The 17,197-nt window shown below is 45.9% G+C and overlaps 2 protein-coding genes across 2 annotated transcripts; both read left to right on the plus strand.

Annotated features, from left to right (window-relative positions):
* The first annotated feature begins 9,867 nt into the window (after positions 1-9,867).
* On the plus strand, positions 9,868-12,284 carry LOC134189161 (equistatin-like). Its single transcript, XM_062657398.1, has 4 exons — positions 9,868-10,103; positions 11,053-11,175; positions 11,248-11,334; positions 11,852-12,284. Exons 2-4 carry the CDS (start codon positions 11,091-11,093, stop codon positions 12,112-12,114), a joined length of 435 nt encoding a protein of 144 aa, XP_062513382.1. The 5' UTR covers positions 9,868-10,103; positions 11,053-11,090; the 3' UTR covers positions 12,115-12,284.
* Positions 12,285-15,711: 3,427 nt separating this feature from the next.
* LOC134189165 (uncharacterized) lies at positions 15,712-16,674 on the plus strand. Its single transcript, XM_062657402.1, has 2 exons — positions 15,712-16,188; positions 16,251-16,674. The coding sequence occupies exons 1-2, from the start codon at positions 15,866-15,868 to the stop codon at positions 16,381-16,383; spliced, it is 456 nt and encodes a 151-aa protein (XP_062513386.1). The 5' UTR covers positions 15,712-15,865; the 3' UTR covers positions 16,384-16,674.
* The last annotated feature ends 523 nt before the right edge of the window (positions 16,675-17,197 follow it).

Raw genomic sequence — 17,197 nt, forward strand, 5'->3', positions numbered from 1 at the left:
CGCGTCGACACTTGGCGCCAACCGTGTACGCTTTCTTGCACGTGCAGCGGCCGCGCCGAATAAGTGAATTCAACTACGTATAACAGTTTCGTTAAACTCCATTTGAATTCTCGTTACTCCTAGCAAACTTTCTACCTGGACCTTCTCTCTTGTTGCCTTTCCGTTCCGTGACAACCCGCCTGGCCAGGAACGCGTGGCCATGTAGATTGGGTGGAGTCCGGCTCGGATTCCCAAGCTGCGCGGGAGGTCGGTGCTCGGCCATGGTGCGGGCCACCAAGACCGGACCCCGACCCACATGGTACTTAACTATGTTATAGTTGACTCGTATAATACAACACAGAGAGGTGACCACACGTAAGGTGATCACCACTCCTCCCAAGCCGACACCTACCTCCATGCGCGAGCTCCATGCGGAATGCCGTGCGTAACTCCGTGTGGACACTGGAGGCAGGCATTACACACGACACTGGGGTGAACGATATGTTAATTAGAATCATGCAAACCACTTTCATTGCTTAGGTACTACGAGACTTTTCGAAAGCCAGCCAAAGTCTTTTTATCTATAACTATAATTTACACATCGCTGCGCCATCTCCCCAGCGTCTGGATGGTCGAGTCCTCTAACCCCCGGCTTGCTGCCGCCGTCGCTGCCCCTATTCTGAAGCTGTGCCCTGAGTAGCGTGCGGGGTCTGCCAGCCGGCAGCCAACGCTCCTCTTAGTTCACTTACCAAGCGGCCCCTTGACAGTGTCACGCCGTCGTGAAATAGATCAAATAGCGGTTCCGGTGCTGATCCTCTTATTGCCAAATATGCTAACACGGGGCAGTGGTCCGAGTCAGTTTTGCCAAGATGGATGTTGACGTCCCACCGAAACGGATCCGTCTTTGATTGCTTCAGCCGAAGACGTATGATCGACGAAGCAGCACGTGAGTCTATCGCGGCATTCTCGACGGACAGGTGAACCGAGGGATCACAAGCTACGTGAGACGATACTGTGAACTCGCCAGCCCGAAGAAACGCCAAGAACTCCAGGCAGGAAACATCTCATAGCATCACCACGTCAAATCTGAGGCCCTTGGAGACGAGTGGTGACGCAAGATTCTGAGCACGTTCGGCGTAACGAGCAAGCGTCCAGGACAAACACCGCCCCCTTAAGCCTCTAGATTCTCCGGAACACAAACTCCAATCGCAGGAGAAGAGAGAGAACGGGTTATACTATAGCGATGGCAAATCTGAAAGTGTCATACCGCCCACAGGTAACACTTGATTGCGGGATGAGAGAGTTGAGCATCGTCTAAGGACACAACGAACAAGCACAGGATTCGTTCTGACGTTGGAAAATGCAACACGTGAGCGCTGACGCAGAACCTCCGATACCGTGCACAACCCAAACGATACGAACAGGCCGTCGACGTAGCTATACCTGCTCCAAGCAAGCGCGCAACTGACTGTTTCAATCGTCTTATATCCAGTCAGTCTACCTCCAGATCTCACACCAGGTCGATGATGGCTGATGAGACGGGATGGGAATCTGAGCCAACTGCGACGAAACAAGAACACTTGAGTATTCCTGGTTGCGAGATACAGCGTCCGCGAGCGTGTTACACCGGCCTGGCAGGTGCGCTGACGTAAAAGTAAAACCATAGTGCGCAGCCACAAAGTGAAGCATGCGAAGCAGTTGCATCACACGCGGATCCCGGCACGTACTTCGATGCAGCACTTCGACAACCGTGGAGTTGTCCGACTGAAACAAGACATGGTGGTTTTGAAGGTTTCGACCGAAGACCAAGGCGGCGAGAACAATCGGTGCCAATTCTTTCGGGGCAATGTAAACGTCGGCCGACGACGAGAGCTATTGAACCTGAAGCAACGATTCACCCCACACTGCCCCGCAACCCCAGCCTCCGGACGCATCCGACTGCACTGTAACGGACGAGAGCAGGCGACCGACAGCGGCCAGCAAACCTTGACCTCATCTCTCGATAAATCTGATCCTCCACCAGATATCCGAGGGAGCCTCCTTGTTCAGCCGAACATGGAAGTGCAACTCATTTGGAATCGCCAACAAGTCGATCAACCGCCGAACAAACATCCAACCAAGCTTAAAGACGGTGGCGGCATGGTGCAATAGAACGACCAGCGATAACAGCTCGTGCTTCGTACAGGCTCGCTTGTGCGACCATTCCCTCAGCAGCTCAGAGAGGCGCCGCAGCTTATTCTCGGGGAAACGCAAGCAACCTTCGTTTGTGTCAATCTCAATGCCAAGGAATGTCATGCAACATGCTGGGCCTTCGATCTTTTTCTCCGCTACCGGAACGCCCAAACTTTTGCACGTTGCCCAATGCGTGACTCAGGTTGCTGGCACATTTCTCGGACCCTAGCTCTCCGAAGAAGAAGACAATCTTCTAAATAATCGAGAGCTAAAGACACGCCAGCACCGTACATAGCCCATAATAAGGAATCCGCCACCGTCGAGAAGACTTTAGGCGCAGAGCGCAACCCGAATGGAAGAGCGGTATCCAAACAAACTCGCCCATTCCACTCATTCCCAACAGATGCCTGTCGTCGCTATGTACAGGTATCACTATATAGGCACTCTGTGGAACCAGTTTTGCCAACAGGGTATACTTCTTCTGCTCTGAAGAACGCGCCGCGAGTCGTCAATGCAGGCATATGCCAATGAGCTCAGCTGTTTATCGATGTCATTGTTTACACTTACCCCATGAGGAGACGACAAGTCCACTATCAAGCGCCACTTTCATGGCTGATGAGATTTCGGGATGACGCCTAAAGGGCTAATCTGAACCCCACGCCCAGACCCCTTTACTAGTAAAACTCTACCAAGCGATTCCTCTTCGCGTAACTACTCGTCTACCATCGCCGCATTCTGTCTTGCAGACAACATGTTTGTCTAGCCCTACGGCATCCAAGCGACTATAGTCAAAGTCAGTCCGAAAACCCTGTTCAAGTCCTCGTAGGATGTAGCTGACGTACTCTTAATCTGGATTCGATTACAGCCAGTGACTTCGCGCTTCCAGCCGAAGGGGGAACGTACCTTCACTCGACGCTGCCGTCTGTTCCGACACCCCTCAGGTTTTGTGTAGGACGGCACTGGTCTAGAGCTAGCAAAGTCTATCACATGCCAATATCGCTCACCAGACACGTTACAATCGAGCCATCGCCTAGACTGCCCGGAGACTCCTGTGCGCACCAACTACACGTAAGAACGCAGAATGGGTTTACACTGTTGCTGTCTTAATGAATTAAGCCAATAGTCAGAAAAAACGTAACAAGTGGCTTCCACACTACTCAGCCAGCTTGCGCCGTATGAGACAGTCAGGATAAGTAGACACTAACAGAGGTACGTACGTGCGCAACAGAAAAAGACAATAGCACACGTCTATGTGAACGACAACTGCGTCCGTAAAGAGGGCAGCGAAACTCAATTACCACTAATGTAACACAACAGCACAACTACCGTCCAGCACCTCTGCCGCTCGTTGAGCTCAAGACGCGTTCGCCAATCCTTTCTCCAAGCAATCACCAGACTTAAAGGTGCTCCACGGTGCCCCTTTGCATGCGCCCATATTGAACTTGCGACATATTGGTCTGCAGCTGTAATCCGTCACCGACCTAGCTAGCGCAGAAGGATACGGCGTGAATCGAGTCGAGCTGGCTACGGGACGTGCGTTTAACTGTGGGAAGAGGGGCTGACGGTGCGCTGCCAACGCACATTCCGCCCACGAGCGATCCAGCTCCAGGCAGTGCTCGCACGGGAAAGACATCGCTTGCGATGCTATAGAGCACGACGCGTACATGGACGGGAGCGGCTGTCTCCACGTAATGGATTGGTGCACAGCAGCAAACTTACGAAACCTCGCGTCATACTGCCGCCAAGCATCTCCTCCCGCTCTCTGCGCCTCTCTGACAATGAGCCAAAGGTATGCCAGCATGTCTTGCGCCCTACTCGGGTGCCTTTCTGCCACGATTGCAATGTATGTGGTGAAGCATTGCACCCACGTGGACAGTTGCGCCACTTGCCGTGCCCGTCTGCCCACCGCCATCACTGCCTCTCCCAGAGACGTGCTCTCCTCCAGGCTACGCATCTCTATGTTATCTGGCAACAAATCTGTGCCATATCTACAAATTCCAACGCCAGGATTTTTTACCAGCTTTGCTGGCACTGGAGCGAACGCTTCACTAAAAAAGAATGGACCTGTTTGGCTTCCGGGAATGGCGACTTTGGGCGTTCCCTGCGACCGCTGCTCGGCGTCAAGTAGGAGCACGTGCTCCAACGCTATAGCTGGTGGCATCACACCCTGATCAGTTTCGTTACCTGCACACCAGGGACTGAGCAGTCGTAAAACAGAGTTCAGTTATAACCCTTATCCACGTACAACCCGTTCAGTCTCCATGCAATACCACTCCAGCAGTAGCTCCTCAAGCAAAAGTAAACACTGTTCCGTCTTTGTATTATAGATTAGCAGATATCAGCACCCTGCCGACCGATCCCAGCCGCCCTAATCGTCCGCAAATAGTCCTGCCCGCCGTGCCATGCCGTACTCGCCAATCGCTACCAGAGCTGGACAAGCCGTGCCGCCACAGTAGGGGACCGTTTACTAATTGTGCGTGAGCCAACCTGCATGACTAGTGCCGGCCCTGTGCCGACCTGGACCAACCGTCCCACCACAGAAGGGGACCGTTTGCTGATCGTGCGTGAGCCAACCCTAACTATTACCGGCCTGCACCAGACTTGGACTTCTTATTAAGACTTCTTATTAAACTTCTGACAATATGTGCACTAAACACTCATACCAAATACACTCTTTTCAACATAATAACACTTTTACCTTTGGGAGTAATGCAGCGAGACAGGAAAATTATTGAGACCATGGATCCCCAGCTAGAGTCCCCACAGTTCCTACGCAGATAGAGACAGACAGTCTGGTCACAAGATGGTTGCATGTGCTAAATTAAGCCTCAATATATAAAGTGCTTTCAGTCTAGAATCACATTTTGTACTGTGCTCGGGTTTCTTTTCCTGACTCACTAAAAGACAGTGAAACCCTTGCTGACTAAGAATACTGTGCGCTTGCCAGTCTTTAGACAAATGGCTAATACTGCTAACAAGGCCTCACTCTACAAATAATTGAAGAGCTTCAAGACCAGACACTTGTGACCTGCATTTGTGAGCATGCAGGAAAGTGATGTACCATATTGGTTTGTTAATTCCGTTCATACTTTAGTTGAGACGGAGTAGAAATTCACTGGAGTGAGGCACATTTGTATGCCTTTCTAGGAAAAATTTTTAGAGCAATTTTTAAAAATCAATGTGAAAAAATGTGACAAATGAGATTATAGGTCAAGTCGCTGTGTGCTTGCACGTTGTTGGCACACAGTTGGGTCTGGTTATAATATTTTTTGCACATGCACTTGGGAACAAAAACTCTTCGCACACTGCGACATCCATTTTTATAGATCAAGTGTTTCTTTCCCTTGACAAGCTCACATCCACTGGGAAGACCTCAAGAGTAAAAATATAAAATTCAGTGTGTGTGTGTGTGTGTGTGTGTGTGTGTGTGTGTGTGTGTGTGTGTGTGTGTGTGTGTGTGTCTGTGTCTGTGTCTGTGTGACATGCCTATCTAATGTTCTAGCAACACAATCCAGAGTGTCACCACTGTAACATTACACACACACTCCAATACCTAACCAACTGTTTTCAGTAATACATACATCACCAGCGTCTAACAAACCACGTGGACAATTGCAGTCGAAAACACATTTGTCATGCACACCAACCCCTTGCATACGAGCAAGTAAGCGGTCAAGCTGACCCACAACCAAACGTTTCATTCATATGGCAAATAGAAAAACTAGGAGTTAATTGTTTTAGCTTGTGTTGGTGATGCATGCATGGTACAGCAACAACAAGATAGAATAAACCTGCTGCAATAAAGTCAAGCATGCAAACATAAAGTGAACCTACTCGTGCAATCTAGTGTTGAGACAAGATATGGAGCCGTATCTGTACCTTCTAATTTTTGTTACCAGAATCATCCACACACCAGCGGTAACCTTTAATTAACTAAACGTCAACACATCCACTATATGGCCAAATGGTCAGTGACAAAGCAATTACCGATGACTCCATGACACATAGTTGTCTGATTGCTCCTCAACTGATTGCAGGGTGTCTCTAGAACCGTGATTAATTTGGTTATAATGGACACGTGTACACACACACACACACACACACACACACACACACACACACACACACACACACACACACACACACACACACACACACACACACAACCTGCAAGTACTGTACCTTGTCGTGGACACTTGCTTGGCTCAATGCATTGTCGTTGTGTTTTACAACACCACATGGACAAAGCAGCCACGTGCACACAGAAGACTGAATGTCAATGGCCTTTATTGACAGGTCGGTGGGCGCGTGAAACAGCCTCGATCTGTACTCTAGTGTGCCACTTGGACACAGCAGTGGAGGTCAATGGGCGAGGACTTGCCCTCTTTGTACATGCAACGAGACAAATACTGCAAAGCAAACCAAATCTTACACACATCATTGAAAAATTCAGAGCTAATGCAATTTGCACACACACACACACACACACACACACACACACACACACACACACACACACACACACACACACGCACGCACTCACGCACGCACACACACACACCTTCAGCTTACATCGACCAATCACCGTGCAGCGTTGTTTTATTAGCGCTAGCTAGTGAGATCTCACAGTATCTAATCTACCTACTTGAGACTGGTAGACGTATATACCAATCCCTGCTGCCAGTTTCCTTCTCAAAATGTCTCTCATAATCAGCTTGGTTGCCACAATGAGCCTTCTGTTGTTTGCAGTATTGAGTCTGACAAAGGCAGGTGAGCAATTTCGTAGAAGTCTAGCCATTAGCAGGCGCGGATCCAGCATTCAATTTCGTTTAGTGCCCAAGTTAATATTAATTAGATATTTGAACCTCCCCAATTTAATATTAATGAGAAATTTGAACTTGATATTGTTGCTAATATTAAATTTAAAGAAGAACAATACGACTTCATGACAACGAATACTATCAGCAAGAGCCATCCTGTGAAAATGCTTCATCAATAAGGTTTGTAAGTTCCATTCTACGAGGATGCTTCCTAGCAAAGTCATTAATGATAGCTTCATAGTCAATGTCTAAACCATAATGAAAATGCATGAGTGCGAGACCATTAAGGCGGAGTTGGCCAATGGTTGACCGTAGGTAAGTCTTTAGGCGGCGGAGACCACTGATACTTCTCTCACAACTGCATGTTGTGACAGGTATGGTGCACATTAACTTCAGAAGTACGTTGATATTAGGGTAGTATAGGCTACCGAATATCGATGCATGCAATCCACTGATATCTACTAGTAGAGCTGCGAAGTTTCACACTTTCTTAGCAGGTATATACTCGTACCCAAGTACCTGTCAGAAGCACTGAGTTTCCGCCCATTTGTATATCCTATAAGCCCAAGATCATATGGCGGATCGACTGCATCCAGACCATCCAGAGGAGCATGCGATGGTGCTGCAGTTCTCCTTGTCGGGCCTTCAACTTCAGTATCTGGTAAAGTGTCGTTACTTGTGTTTTGAACCTCCAACCGAGGTACTTTAAACCCGAAGAGCTCTAAACTTGACTGCCGCTTAGACATCGCCGCCAAACATCCGGGAAGAACGTCCGGGAAATGGGTGACACACCCCCTAGGGACCTTGGTGCCCGGGCACCTCGGGCCTTATGGTAGATCCGCGCCTGATTAGTCAAACATTAGTGCAACTATACAGACCCACTGGTCGATTATCTAAACTAGGGTAATGCCTACTACGTTGTTCTGTACAACATTTGGTCCTCACTTCTCACGTGTTTACTTGGAATTGCATATGTTCTCCTTTGTTGCTTCCACTCTTATCTAAGTTAATTAATTAACTTAATCATTCTATTACTAGTTGTACGGTATCCGTAGGCGCCTAGCTCGCGTTTGTGAGTAACACTTCCAACGGAGTTTCAGACCGTCTGCTGAAACGCCGAGTCCTAGCTAGACAATAGGTATTTGTTGAAACCCTGTCATGGAAGTAAACATGCAAACTTCCTAGTAGTTTAGATTACGTATATAGGCCTGGTTTAATAAATAGTCGTCGTTTTGCGATCGTGATCAAGACAATTGAAATGTACAGTCTAGGTATGCACTCAGTTCCGTTGTAACGACAGTAGTATGGTATTTACTGACATAGAAATTGATATCGGCAAACAGTGACTATCAACAGTGTTAGATGCAGCACAGTGTAGTAAAGGATTGATCATACTGTGGTATGGGACGTGTGAACAGTTTACTATAAGTGGCATTCAACTTCTAAAGGTGTTTCTTGGTTGTCAAGTACACACAATCCCTAGCTACAATACAAAAGGATGGGTCGACGGAAGTTCATGAAGCTTTCGTCGCCGTTTGCTCACTTAAACGAATCGTTCTTAGACTTATTTGTAGTCGGACACAGAAAGAATTTTTAGGATAGGTCCTATCATGAAACGTGGTCGTGGGGAGGAGAAATTTGAGATTTGTGTGTGTACACACACACACACACACACACACACACACACACACACACACACACACACACACACACACACACACACACACACAAACACGCACACACACACGCACACACACACACACACACACACACACACACACAGCTTTCCTTTATATCTAGAGTACATAGATATAAATCTGTTGTAGGTGTCAACACAACGAAGTCCACTACTCCAGGTTAGCATTATTGTGTGTATTTTTTGATATAAAATGTAAACTTATTTATTTTATTTCTTGTTATCAGACACCCCTTGTACAATAAAAACACATGGTGAAATAATAGACTGGGGTATCTTCGTTGGTTGCTTCATTACATTATGTGGAGACGATCGTTCGTCTGCTTCTCGTCAGTGCAACCCGTCGACTGGTGAGAATATTTTATCTACTTGTACAGCAATGAAATAACAGTTACTATATTGTGCTTGTTTGTATGTTTGTTTGCTTGTTTGTTTGTCTGTGTGTAGGATATTGCTGGTGCTTAAACGAAATTGGTGAGAAGGTGAAAGGAACATATACGCCACCACCATTTTCCGAGTCATTAGACTGTACAAGTAAGCAACACATCCACATGGTCACACATTACTGGTAAATGCACGTTCACAATCAAACCTTAATTTTTATAACAATTAAATCATGACAACACAATGTAAATTTTAATTTAGGTAAAATAACATCCGTTTCTTTGCCTTTAGGTCCTCCTCCTCCTCTAAAGTGTTCAAATGGCTCAGTTTACAAGACCTGTGGAACAGAATGTCCACTGACTTGTGATGATCCTCATCCTAGACCGTGCAACAAGCAGTGCGTACGGGGCTGTTTCTGTCGCAAAGGAATGCTGCAGAGAAATACTACGTGTGTTACACCTGATGAGTGCAACAGTATAGGTAGGGTTTCTGTATGGTTGCTTGTAATTTTGACTTATTATTTGCGGTCGTATACTCTAGGATGTCATTACAATGGTACAACATATCGTAATGAAGAGAGATTTAATTCTAGTGACGGGTGCAACTGATGGTGAGTGATTGCTTTGTTTGCTTGTTTGTTATTTGTGTGTTTGTTTGCCTGTCTGTCTGTTTTTTTGTTTGCCTGTGTGTGTGTGTGTGTGTGTGTGTGTGTGTGTGTGTGTGTGTGTGTGTGTGTGTGTGTGTGTGTGTGCAAATTGCATTAGCTTAGAACTTTCCAATGACGTATGTAAGATTTGGTTTGCTTTGTAGTATTTGTCTTGAAGGTCATGTTGCATGTACAAGGAGGGCATGTCCCCTCCCACTCCCACTTGTACCTCCACTGTTGTGTCCAAATGGCACAGAGTACAGAGACTATTTCTCTGGCTGCCCACCGACCTGTCAAGAAAGACCATTGAATTGCAGTCTTCTGTGTGCACGTGGCTGCTTTTGTCTACGTGGTCTTGTAGAACACAACAGTCAATGCATTGAGCCAAGCAAGTGTCCACGACGAGGTATGTTACTTGCTGGTTGTGTGTGTGTGTGTGTGTGTGTGTGTGTGTGTGTGTGTGTGTGTGTGTGTGTGTGTGTGTGTGTGTGTGTGTGTATGCGTGCATGCGTGCGTGCGTGCGTGTGTGCATGCGTGCGTGCTTGCGTGCGTGTGTGTGTGTGTGTGTGTATGCGTGCGTGCGTGCGTGCGTGCGTGCGTGTGTGCATGCGTGCGTGCTTGCGTGCGTGCGTGCTTGCGTGTGTGTGTGTGTGTGTGTGTGTGTGTATGTGTGTGTGTGTGTGTGTGAGTGTGTGCGCGCGCGCTCGTGCGTGTGTGCACGTGTGTGAGTGAGTGAGTTTGTGTGTTTCTGTCTGTCTGTCTGTTCGCTCTTGTGTGTGTGTGTGTGTGTGTGTGTGTGTGTGTGTGTGTGTGTGTGTGTGCGCGCGCGCGCGCGCGCTCGCTCGCGCGTGTGTGCACGTGTGTGAGTGAGTGAGTTTGTGTGTTTCTGTCTGTCTGTCTGTTCGCTCTTGTGTGTGTGTGTGTGTGTGTGTGTGTGTGTGTGTGTGTGTGTGTGTGTGTGCGCGCGCGCGCGCGCGCTCGCTCGCGCGTGTGTGCACGTGTGTGAGTGAGTGAGTTTGTGTGTTTCTGTCTGTCTGTCTGTTCGCTCTTGTGTGTGTGTGTGTGTGTGTGTGTGTGTGTGTGTGTGTGTGTGTGTGTGTGTGTGTGTGTGTGTGCGCGCGCGCGCGCGCTCGCTCGCGCGTGTGTGCACGTGTGTGAGTGAGTGAGTTTGTGTGTTTCTGGCTGTCTGTCTGTTCGTTCTTGTGTGTGTGTGTGTGTGTGTGTGTGTGTGTGTGTGTGTGTGTGTGTGTGTGTGTGTGTGTGTGTGTGTGTGTGTGTGTGTGTGTGTCTGTGTGCGCGCGCGTGTGTGTGTGTGCGTGTGTGCACGTGTCCATCATAACCAATCACGGTTCTAGAGACACCCTGCAATCAGTTGAGGAGCAGTCAGACAACTATGTGTCATGGAGTCATCGGTTGCTTTGTCACTTCTTGTGAACCGAATGGCTCATTTAGTAGTCGACAGTGTGATCCAGCAACCGGTATCGTATAGACATATTTGACTATTGCGTGACCATTTGGCCATATAGTGAATGTGTTGACGTTTTGTTAAGGTCACTGCTGGTGTGTGGATGATTCTGGTAACAAATTGAAAGGTACAGAAACGGCTCCATATCTTGTCTCAACGCTGAATTGCACGAGTATGTTCACTTTATGTTTGTATGTTTGACTTTATTGCAGCAGGTTTATTCTATCTTGTTGTTGCTGTACCATGCATCACTAGCACAAGCTAAACCAACTTCTAGTTCAGCTATTTGCCCTTTGAATAAAACGTTGTTAAAAAAATTGGTTGTGGATCAGCTTTCCCGCTTACTTGCTCGTATGTAAGGGGGTTAGTGTGCATGAAACGATGTGTTTCGACCTCGGTTGTTCATGTGGTTTGTTAGACGCTGGTGATGTACGTGTTACCGAAAACAGTTGGCTAGGTATTGGAGTCTTTGTGTAATGTTGCAGTGGTGACACTCTGGATTGTGCTTGCTAGAACATTAGATGTTACACACACACACACACACACACACACACACACACACACACACACACACACACACACACACACACACACACACACACACACACACACACACACACACACACACACACACACACACACACACACACACACACACACACACTGAATTTTATATTTTTACTCTTGAGGTCTTCCCAGTGGATGTGAGCTTGTCAAGGGAAAGAAGCACTTGATCTATAAAAATGGATGTCGCAGTGTGCGAAGAGTTTTTGTTCCCAAGTGCATGGGACGGTGCACAGGTGAAGGTTCAAGAGCACAGTGTGGTGCTCCCAATGGATTGAAGCTGCGCATAGTGCAATTTCGGTGTAAGCTTGAAAACAATGGTGGCAAAGAATATACGACCATCTTGCCAATTGATGTGGCTGAAGAGTGCAGTTGCTCCGTGGTGTAAGAGTTGATCAAAGGCTGATAATGAACATTAACTTGCGGTAACGTTTGTCTTTCAATTTCTTATCTGTACTGTGTGTGACTGTAAGCTGTTTTGTGGTTTGAATGGTAGAGAGATTGACAGATGTTTTTGACTTGATTAAGGTTTCATTTGAGATTCAATCATAACACTTAACCAGACCCAACTGTGTGCCAACAACTTGCAAGCACACAGCGACTTGATCTATAATTTCATGTCACATTGATTTTTAAAAATTGCTCTAAGTTTTCCTAGAAAGTCATACAAATGTGCCTCACTCCAGTGGATTTCTACTCTGTCTCAACTAAAGTATGAACGGAATTAACAAACCAGTGGGACATCACTTTCCTGTATGTTCACACATGCAGGTCACAAATGTCTGGCCTTGAAGATCTTCAATTATTTGTAGAGTGAGGCCTTTTAGCAGTATGAAGCCATTTGTCCAGAGACTGGCAATGCGCACACTTGTCGTAGAACGTGTTCACACCGGTGTTACAGGTCTTATCATTTAAGTTAAGACCTGCCTTGTTTTGGGCTGTAGAAGAGGACTACACTGTAGGTAGGTCTGATCTGATACTTGCTTCCCTTCTTTTCTTTCCTTTTTCCCTCTTATCTTTTCCCGTCTTTTTCATTTCCTCAGCTTTCTCATTCTACTCTGTATCTACAGCGTCCACTATGGATCTCCGCTTAGCACGATTCTGTGCAATGTGCATCCATTCTTTGTTGAACTTACATTTCTTCAAATCTCTCATCACATGTAACATCAACCTATTCCAGCTTCTATAGATAGATAGCGGCCTACAGAACGTTTACCTCCTTCAAACTTGCAAACCAGCAGTTGCCTTTGAATACGACCGGGGGGAGGGGTTTCCATATAGCCCGGCCTCCATATAGCCCGGCCTCCATATAGCCCGGCCTCGTGGCCTAATTAGCTAACCATGCACCATATAGTCTTCTCTTCCTAATCATTGTTTAATTCCACATGCAGTCTCTACACTTGCTTTAGCTCAAATCTCTTACTGATACGCAGAAGATAATTCCTAATCAACGCATGCAGAAACTCGATCTGCAGTCCATAATTATAATCTTGACGTGCTGATCATGCATCGAGATCTAGCGAGACAGAGGTGTCGATCCAATTAAGCCTCACTGCCATAAAGAAGATCGAGTTGGTATGATAGCTGACTTGAACATTAGTAATTAATCTAGTAGATTGTTTGATTGAATTTTGATACCAAAGGATTTTACAAAGAGATCAATCTGAAGGGAAATGCTTTATACCAATTCTTGCACTAATCTCTATGTCTAATTCACAAGATCATGTAACAAAACTTCCTATGTATTGAACTCCTGCACAACATCTACAGACTCATCTCATCTGTTGTTGTTGGTTGTTAGTAATGCCTAGAATTTACACACACACACACACACACACACACACACACACACACACACACACACACACACACACACACACACACACACACACACACACACACACACACACACACACACACCTTCAGCTGACATCGACCAATCACTGTGCAGCTTTGTTTTGCTAATTAGCGCTAGCTAGTGAGATCTCACAGTGCAGTCTACCTACTTGAGACTGGTAGACGTCTATACCAATCCCTGCTGCCAGTTTCCTTCTCAGAATGTCTCTCATGATCAGGTTGGTTGCCACAATGAGCCTTCCATTGTCTGCAGTATTGAGTCTGGCAAAGGCAGGTAAGCAATTTCTGAGAAGAATTAGTCAAACACTAGTGTAACTATAAGGACCTACTAATCGATTATCTAGACTAGTCTCAGTCTAGAGTAATGTCTTCTACGTTGTACTGTACAACATTTGGTTCTCACTTCTCACGTGTTTACTTGGAATTGCATTGTGTTGTTCTCCTTTGTTACTTCCACTCTTATCTAAGTTAATTAATTAACTTAATAAATCTATTATTACGTGCATCTGTGGTCGTGCATTTGTGGTCGTGAATTGTGCTATGTGTTCTGGCGCAATGTTGTACAGTGTAGAAAGATTGGACGACAATGACGACGTTCAACAATATGATGCCATTCGAGGGGCGGAGCTAGGGCTGTCTTTCTTTCTACCATCGAAGTTCCAGACCGTTGCCCACAGGAAGTTTCTTGCCATTTCCAAATTTCCAAAAAATTGCGTTCCTTTGGGCGACGTGTACGGTTTGGAACTTTGAGGCTCTATTGTTACCGGATCCATACCGCACTCACTTTCCCCGCCTTCAGTCCTGCATGTCAATCTGGATCCTAGCTGGACAAAATGGTACCAGACCACCGTTTTTTGGTGTAATTTGCCTGCCGATAATGACGTAAAGGTCTCATTATGTCAGTATGCGACAACTAGTAGGTAACTCCAACTATAGCCCTTGTAACATATTTACGGGGTTTGTAAAGGAGATCCGGGGAATGAATAGATCGGTTCCGATCGTCTTGACTACACATTGCGTGGTACACTACAAGGCGTCGGGAGCATCCGATTTGAACCGACTCTGAAGACATGACGGACGGACGTAGACCACCGTCATTGTTTTTCACCACAGGACGCAACAAAAGAATGGCCAGAGTGGCGAGACCACTTTCAATATTGGCGGCGCTCTTTCTGATTCTCAGTAAGTCACTGGACATGTTGCAACTGCGATTTTGACGTACGTACACGAGTTCTGTCTCTTTGAACACCTTTCGAGTAGTAACCTGCACTGTATATTCAAAGATCGAGTGCCCCAGTTCTCAACGTCGTCTGCTGAACGTTGCACAAATCGACTTCAAATAAATTGGACGGAAGGTGGCGTGATTTATAATTACCATGCTTTGCGGTTAAAAATAAATTTCTATTTCTCTTGAATTTTAATTTTTGGCGCTTGTACTACATTACTGGATTGTGCTATATTTGCACTGTTGCATGCACTGCATAGACATACATCAAATTGTGTACTGTTTTTGCAAATTTATGTCCTGTGTGCAATTAAATAGTTTGCAATTAATAATGGATTAGAAAACTGAGAAGTATATTTCTATATCACTACTACTTCTAGGAAGACGTATTAACAGACCAAAGTATTCAGTACAACTAGACTTGAAGTAGAATAGTAATGTGTACGCAATTCATTAAGTAAGCATTATACGATGGTCATGTGATGTCTGACCAGTCACGAGTTCGTATTGAGGTAGTGTTACTGTATATGACGTATTACATGGCGAGTCTGTAATAATTTACTTCCGGTTATTATCGCACTCTCACTTATACTTATACACATCACGTGACCATGGTATAGATAATTTGTCGTATGATTAGTGTGCTATAAGGCTGATATCGGCACTCGGAGTTGGGTTATAGCCCACGGCTGCACCTTGGGCGATAACCTCGCCCCTCACACTTGTAAAATCCATAGAGCATGCTAATCATATGATAGCCTATACATATTATATCTAAACATGTACATGAAATAATGTATATGTGTGTGTATATATATATATAGATATATGTCTGTATATGTGTGTGTGTGTATATGTGTGTGTGTGTGTGTGTGTGTGTGTGTGTGTGTGTGTGTGTGTGTGTGTGTGTGTGTGTGTGTGTGTGTGTGTATGTATGTATGTATGTATGTATGTATGTATGTATGTATGTATACGTGCTCTGGCTATAGCTAGAGAAGGGAATTTTGCCAACGCTGTTTAATCTCTTGGTTCTTCTGGTACAGCTGCTCCAAACGATATGGAGGCTCTTGATGAGCTGCTTCGTCGCCATTTTCAACATGATCTAATGGATTGGTCTAATGACATTCCTCTGTCACTTACTGTCTCCTCAGATTCTGTGCTTGCCGCTCTTCGTGGATTTTCCAAAGCTTGTAGCCCTGTAGCTTCTCAATTGCGGTGTCAACACCTGCTATATACTATTGATCAGAATACCTCACTATCTGCTAAGAATTGCCTTGACAGTTTGATTGCTTTGTTTCCTTTTGTCTGGCAGAGCAGATGTTCGTATTGCCCTTTGGTCATGTGGTGCACTTATAACCGCACTCTTCTAAAAGCAAGGAGGTATTCGCTTAATTGCTGTTGGGAAATGTTACGTTGGCGTACTAGTCGTCTTTGCTATTCAGCAAGGAAAGTTGTCTCACAAGATGTTTTCCTTCCTTACGGTCAAGTTGGAGTTGGTACTCGTGGAGGATTGGGAATGATCCTGATTTATGTTGCCTGAAGGTTGATTTTCAGAATGCTTTCAACGAATGCTGACACTCTCCTTTCTTGCAGACTAAAGAAAGAGTTTCCCTCAATTTTTGCGTGGGCACAGTGGTGCTACCATTGTGAAGGTTGGTTGCATTTTGGTGGTCATTCTATCAAGTCATCAGGTGGAGTGCAACAAGGAGACCCTCTTGGCCCACTCTTGTTTTCTTTGTCAGTCCTGGAACTATTAGACAATGTTAGCTCCACACCTGATCTCAACCTTCAGATTTGGTATTTGGATGACAGGACTACCATTGGTCCTCGTTTGGTGGTTTCTTCTCTCTTGGATCGCTTGTTGGTTAAAGGTCCGGCTCATGGTTTGCAACTCAACTTGAAGAAATGTGAAGTTTTTTAGCCTTCTGGTGAGCCTTTGTTTCCTGAGTTCCCGGATGGAGTTTAGAAAAGAGTACAGGATATTTCAGGTGGAGCTGAGTTGTTAGGCTCGCCGGTTATTGGTCCTGACTCTTTCTTTGATAACACTATTGGCAAGAAATAGACAAAGTGCTATATTACTCAGATAAGCTGTCAGATGTGGAAGACCCTCAAGTGGACTTACTCTTGCTACAACGTTGCTTGAGTCTATACAAGATCAATCATTGAGAACTGTTCTGTCTGGCAAGGTAAATTGTCATCTCGAAAGGTTTGACATGAAGTTGCGAAGCTGCTTGGAGGCGATACCTCGTTCGTCTCTGTCTGATTCTTCATGGAAAAAAGCCACCTTGCCTATCTGTCATGGTGGTTTAGGTCTGAGAGAATCTTGTCGGACTGCTCCAACTGCCTTTACTGGTAGCTGCAATTCTATGCGGGATCTAATCCGTCGACT

The sequence above is a fragment of the Corticium candelabrum genome, chromosome 13, assembly GCF_963422355.1.
Source record: "Corticium candelabrum chromosome 13, ooCorCand1.1, whole genome shotgun sequence".
NCBI lineage: Eukaryota > Metazoa > Porifera > Homoscleromorpha > Homosclerophorida > Plakinidae > Corticium > Corticium candelabrum.